The 6414-nt window shown below is 26.3% G+C and overlaps 1 protein-coding gene across 1 annotated transcript; it reads left to right on the top strand.

The window, feature by feature from the left end:
- Positions 1-1417: 1417 nt before the first annotated feature.
- Positions 1418-5202, top strand: LOC114129246 (ribosomal L1 domain-containing protein CG13096-like). Its single transcript, XM_050204822.1, has 11 exons — positions 1418-1946; positions 2020-2165; positions 2251-2398; positions 2852-3000; positions 3087-3198; positions 3385-3541; positions 3596-3723; positions 3790-3909; positions 4320-4469; positions 4855-4959; positions 5082-5202. Exons 1-11 carry the CDS (start codon positions 1518-1520, stop codon positions 5124-5126), a joined length of 1689 nt encoding a protein of 562 aa, XP_050060779.1. The 5' UTR covers positions 1418-1517; the 3' UTR covers positions 5127-5202.
- Positions 5203-6414: the final 1212 nt, after the last annotated feature.

Raw genomic sequence — 6414 nt, forward strand, 5'->3', positions numbered from 1 at the left:
ACACTAGGTGAACAGTCAACACTCGCCGCGTACGTTCGCTTAAAATTAAATGGAGTGTATTATAGATACATTAGATCATTCAAAAAAATCACAAATAAAAATAAAATCTGCCATCGTCATTCGTCGCTCGTCGGCGACTCACTGATCGCGCATGCTTTATTTTTGCCTTTAGGCTAATGTTCGCGAGCGTTTCTGCGAATAAAATTATGTTTTGGCTCGAATTTTAACCGCATATAATGTTATAATGTACCTATACTGTATGTTATTTACTAATTGTAAAATTTTATTAGTTATATCAAATAAAAAAATATTATGAACACCCATATTAAATGCATTAAGTCATTAAGTGTCATTAGTGTTATTATAAGATTTAGGTAGACCGAATTCTCCGCCAAATGGTTTCGGTAACTTGAATTCAAATTTTTATATTGTATCTATAACCTATTAAAGCTTTCGGTTTTCTTAAATTTTTTTCTATTATAAACTTATAGGTACCTATTATTGGTAAAAATATTTCACTTGCTTAAAAATTTCTAAAATGTAATACAAATTTCTTCATAAGCTATTTATGTGTATGGAATAATCTAAATTTTATAGAAATTGGTGAAAAGATTAAGAAGCTGCAGCTAGTTCTAGTAAAAGTGAAATGTATATATAGGGCCGGATTTAGAACAGATGCCCCTACTCAAAGAAAAAAAATGTAGTAAATTTTTATATGATTTTTTTTCCATTTCTTACAAAATTTGCCACCCTAGGTGTAAATACGGTCCTGCGTATAGTGTATACAACGGTCCAGATTTTTATATAGGTACCTACTTTTTGTTTATTTTATTATTTTTAAAAATTTTGAAAATTTCAAATCCAAATATAATGGCTTAAAAAAAAAAAAATTTAAAAAATCTAGAACGTAGGTAGTTTTCTAGAAGTTGTAAGTTTATTTTGGTGTAATAATCAGTTTCTACGACTAATTTGTTATAGATGAAGAAAATAAAAAGTACGTCAAGTACGAAAGCATGTTTTTATTTTTTACAGTGTAATTTTCTTATATTGGTACGGCCTTTTAATACCTATTACATTTGAAATTTGAATACTAAAATAATATTAAGGCATTTTTAACATTAAAATAATTTGCAAATATTCGTGATTTTGATGAACTCCAATTTATGTTCTATTACAATTAATTGAACTAATGTTTTAACTCCAAATATATAGTATTTTGAATTTCTAACATCAGTAAGATCGTGTACATAATAACTACAGAAGTGATGAGAAAAAAAAAATTAAATGTTTCAGTATCGCCAACGTCTAAAAGTATAAATTTATGTTCAAGTTAAAGTAGTGTAGATTTTGTTAAAACGACATACTGGCATGCTGATATTGATAAGAAGTTTTTTTGATAATGTTGTTTTCGTTTGTAGATACTGAATAGCACGTGTTCTTTCTTTTTCACTAGTTGAAATCATCAAATTGATATTAAGTATTTAAGTCTTATATGTGATTTGATTTATACATTTAAAATGAAAGTAAAAACCCTTCCATCAAAAAAAATGCCTTCAAAGAAACCTTTGGCAGGAGCTATACAAAAGAAAAAGTTTTCGAAACCTACTGGTGGTGTTTTAAAAAACATAGTGAAAATCACTGATGCGTTTGAAGACCTGAAGTCTGGCAACGATTTAACTGGCATTTCTTGTTCAAAAGAGCCTAAACCTGTTAAAAAAAATGCAGCCAAGGACAAAGTAAAATCCGATGGTAAGGTACCCAAAAATACGATCGATGTTAAGAAATTAAAAGACAAGAAGACTGTTGTGGAACCTAAACAAAAGAAACTTAAGAAAGATAAAGATGATGGTGCTTCGAAAGTGTCAATGAAGTCTAAACTACTTGAACCTAATCTAATGACGGAAGTGAATACCAATGAAGGCGAACCTCAACTTGATTTAAATAAAGTGAATTAATTTTTTTATTTTTAAATAATGATAATTTTTAATAATATTAAATTGTTTTACATATAATTTACAGGTAGAGGCAGCTGTTAACGGTCTTTTTACACTAATAAAAAATGGTTCTACTTTACCAAAAAGCGAGTTATGGGATGAACCTACACCAATACATTTAGTGGTTACAGGTGTTAAAATAGGAGTTGGTCCAAAACGTGTTGTTCGAATGTAAGTTTAAAAGTAACTTTTACTTTTTACTTTAATAATAGCTTGAAATATATTTATAATAATTAATAAATATTGTATTCTGTAGAGCATTACCAAATTCACTGATTACTGATACAACAGACATATGCCTTATAGTACCAGATCTTGTACGTGGTCGGAATGTGGACCACGAGAAAACATATCATCATTATAAAGATTTATTGGCAAAACATGGCATTAAAAATATAAAAACTGTAAGTTAAATTTAAATCAGTTGATAGTTATCATTTATTAGTAAATATATAACATACACAAAGCTTAATTAAATAACTAATGTAATTTACATTAATATAATATTATATATAAGACGTTTTAATTTAGATCAGCGGTTCTTAACCTAGGGTACGTGAAAAAATTATTTTTTGTTTATTTATATTCTAAATTGATTTTTGGGATACATGAAATAGTGGTGGTCAAGGGGTACGTGAATGAAAAAAGGTTGAGAACCGCTGGTGTATGTTATACAATAACAATTTATCAATATAAAAGTTTTAAAATATTTAAATTAAAAAGCAACATATGGTAAAGATATTTATTAGATTTTTGAATTAGTTAGCAGGTTACAACTATTATTGTTTTAAATTTTAATGAATAATATATAATATAGGATTACAAACTGTGATTAAATCAATTTTTTTTTTTTAAAGATTTTGCCAGCAAGACAAATTCGAGTGGAATTTAATGAATATGAAGCTAGAAGAAATTTGTGTAATTCCCATGATATATTTTTAATTGATCAGAAGATTAGTGGATTTTTGGTTAAGAAATTAGGAAAAGAATTTTATATTAAACGAAAGTAAGTTGAAGATATGTTATATGAAATGGTTTGAATAATGTATGCAAAATCTACGATTTAGAGGTAATTAATGTTTTTCTTATTAGGCTTCCAATCACTGTTAAATTGACTAAAAAGCACTTGAAAGCTGAAATAGAATCAAAGTTACATAAGACATCATTTTTCCTGGATTATAAAGGCTCTACAAAAACTGTTCAAGTATGTTATTTAATCATCTTAATCTTTTTTTAATTTTGGTTTTTGGTTTTTAATTATAATCTCATCGTTATGTGAAACAATAAAAAATGTTTTATGTTATACAATATATAACAAATGTTGGATCTCATAAACATTTTAAACACTTCTTTATGAATGTCTAATAATGTAATGTTGTAATTATACTAGGTTGGTCATATGTTACAAACGGCTAAGCAAGTTGCTGAAAATATTGTAGCTACCTTTAATAATTTAGCACATAGTTATCCAGGTGGTCTAAAAAATATCAGGTGTCTGTTGATTAAGAGTCCTACATCTGAATCATTGCCTGTATATTATTCATTAGGTTAGTATCTATTTAAAAGAAAAAAATTTATTTTATTAACAAATTAAAATTTAGTATCTAGGAATGAAGTTACTGGACCATACACTAAATCTAAATTGTATTCCAAGGATAAAGAAGTCGAAGGTGAATTGTTTGGAAAACGTGTATTAGTAAAACCTAACGGAGATGTCACAATTTTGTCGGTAAGTTGTTCATGAGCCTTAATTAAAATATTTGGGCAGAGCTAATTTTAGTTTTTTTTTTTTTAGGGTTCTGAAGATGAATCTGATGATGATGATGATGACAATGATGGCAATGTATCTAATAAAAAAAGTAATCAAAATGACAGTGAAGAATCTGCTGTCGAGGAAGATAATGAAGACAATGAAGTTAGTTATAGCCATACTTTAATAATGAGAGCATAGATTTTTATGTACTAAAATAATCTATAAGTGAATTAAAAAAAATATAAAAATACACTTAAAGTCTAAATATAATTTTTAAGTACTTTTGTCAAAATAATGAATTTTGAAGAATTTTTGAATAGAATTTTCAAATTGTATTAGATATAATATGTGCAATGTTAGTTAAAATATTGTATGGAATCAAATAATCTATGTTATTTCTCCAAGAATTTTTGAACAATATATTTAAATTGATTAAATAGGTAGAACAAATTTTTAAATTTATCCTGTTATTAAATATTCATATTTTGTTCTCTGCATATAATATTATACTTAATATTTAACTCATAATTAATAATTTTTGCTTTAATTATAAATAATTTTTTTATTTTTAGCAATCAGATGCTTCAATAGATCAAGAAAACGAGAATGAAGTAATTAAAAATGATGGTTTAGAATCTGATGAAGCTGAATCTGAAGGTGAAGATGGTGATGACGCTGAAGAAGAATATTTAATGGAATTTGAAGAAACAAAAAAATTACAGGTACCTTAGTATATCTTCTTATGTTGCCCGGTGCTAGGCTTATATGCTTTTAAATTAATAAATACATAAAGTAGGTTAAAATATGAATTTAAAATAAAAAATTAGATATTTTGTTTTAGTCAGTGAGTGGCTATTTATATTGCTATTGGCTAAAGTAAAGTTGTCTATCGTGCATCCTGGTGGGGCTAGGGTGCACTGTAGTAAGTGGTCGTCTGATTGGTTTTCGCCACATTCGCATAGTATGTCCGACTGTTTCCGGTATCCCCATTTCATCACATTTGCTTTTTTTTTGGCTACTCCTGTTCTTAACCTATTTAATTTTATGTCTTAGATTATGAAAAATATGTTTGAGTTATTTATATATTAATTGTATTTATTTTGTTAGTCTAAAAAGAAAAGAAAACAGAAAAACGAAGAAACTAATGAAAAAATTGTAGAAAAGATTATTCCAGATGATAAAATTAAAAACAAGTCTCTGAAAACTAAAAATGTAAGTATGAATTTGCATATGTATTCATTGTTTAATTTATTATTATTATTAATAAATATTTGTTTGCATTTCATTATATTAATATAATTTTTAATAATTAAAATTTTTCTATATATTTGCAGAATAAAATTACTAAAGCAATTAAAAAGAAGAAATTAAATAAGTGAATAATTTAAAGATTCATTTATGTTAAATTACATTTTTATTGACTGTATTAAAACATTTTTATCTTTTGCATTGCAATTTTATACTTTATATTATTTATCCTTAATTTATTTTCTGGAAAATATTTAGGAAGCTATCAATTATTATATCTGTTGAAGTAATACAAAAACTCAAGACATGTTGATTATTTAATAATCAATTCAAAATATACAAAAAATAATAAAAAATAATCACTAACACCTCTCATTATTTACAATTGTCAATTTATGTAAATACTATAACTGAGTGTAATTATAGTAATAATTGATTTCCAACAAGAATATTTTTATTATAAATAGAGTATTAAAATAAACAAATTTATGTTGGATCACCTCAAAAGCCGTATGCTGTGCTAGAGGTGAGAGTTCATACTTGTACAATTTAAATAAATATAACAAAATTGTATATTATATAACAAGGGAAAATGAAAGAAAAGAAATATATGATAATATGATACTAGTTATTAATTATTAGAAATACTTGACAATAAGATTCAAATGTTATTTAAGTCGAGACATGAGTTTTTTTAACTTATTTAAAATTAGTATAACTATGAATACATATTTTATGTTTAATACAAAACTGAGTGAATATATGGTCCTAATTGACAAAAAGCAGTTTTCAATTATGGTAATGTAGACTCAGTGCCGCAATTAGCACCAGGGCAGGTAGGGCAAGGTAATTGGTACAAAATATAAATAGGAGGTAGGTAACTTAAATCTATACTCCGTACCACGAGAGAACGCATACGGTGGCCGACCAAAATTGGTTCTTCTGCGCATCCCTAAACGTTACTCTGCCATAGGGAAACCGGTTTCGATAGCAGAGAGACGCGGGAGGATGCGCGAGTCGTAAGCGTTTTCTCGTGGTGCGGAGTATGGTATAAATATTTTGAAATTTTCATTGTGGTATACCAAATATAATATTATTATGTAATTGGCAAAAAGTTTCAAGTAACTAAATCTATTAATTGAATTACAACAAAATATAACTAAAATAATATTTTTCATTTAGAAAGGTTTTTATCATAAAAATGTGAAGTTGAAATTGATATTTGAAACGCTAAAAATAATAATTTGGCTCAAAAATTAAACGTGAAAAACATTTGTAATAGTTGCTGTTAGTAAAATTCAGGTATGTACCTATACATAATAACTAATAAATGTCAATTGTGTTTCAATTTTTATTATTAGATAGGTTAGGTTTTTATCTTATAAAAATACAATAATTTTTATATTTACGAGAACAATA

This window comes from Aphis gossypii, chromosome 3, assembly GCF_020184175.1.
Source record: "Aphis gossypii isolate Hap1 chromosome 3, ASM2018417v2, whole genome shotgun sequence".
Lineage (NCBI taxonomy): Eukaryota > Metazoa > Arthropoda > Insecta > Hemiptera > Aphididae > Aphis > Aphis gossypii.

What these genes read in the sequence shown, in the direction of transcription:
- LOC114129246 (XM_050204822.1), top strand. Translation starts at nt 1,518, where the DNA reads ATGAAAGTAAAAACCCTTCCATCAAAAAAAATGCCTTCAAAGAAACCT. An exon ending in CCAAAACGTGTTGTTCGAAT is followed by an intron (nt 2,166 to 2,250) that starts GTAAGTTTAAAA and finishes TGTATTCTGTAG; the next exon opens with AGCATTACCAAATTCACTGA. An exon ending in AAGATAATGAAGACAATGAA is followed by an intron (nt 3,910 to 4,319) that starts GTTAGTTATAGC and finishes TTTTATTTTTAG; the next exon opens with CAATCAGATGCTTCAATAGA.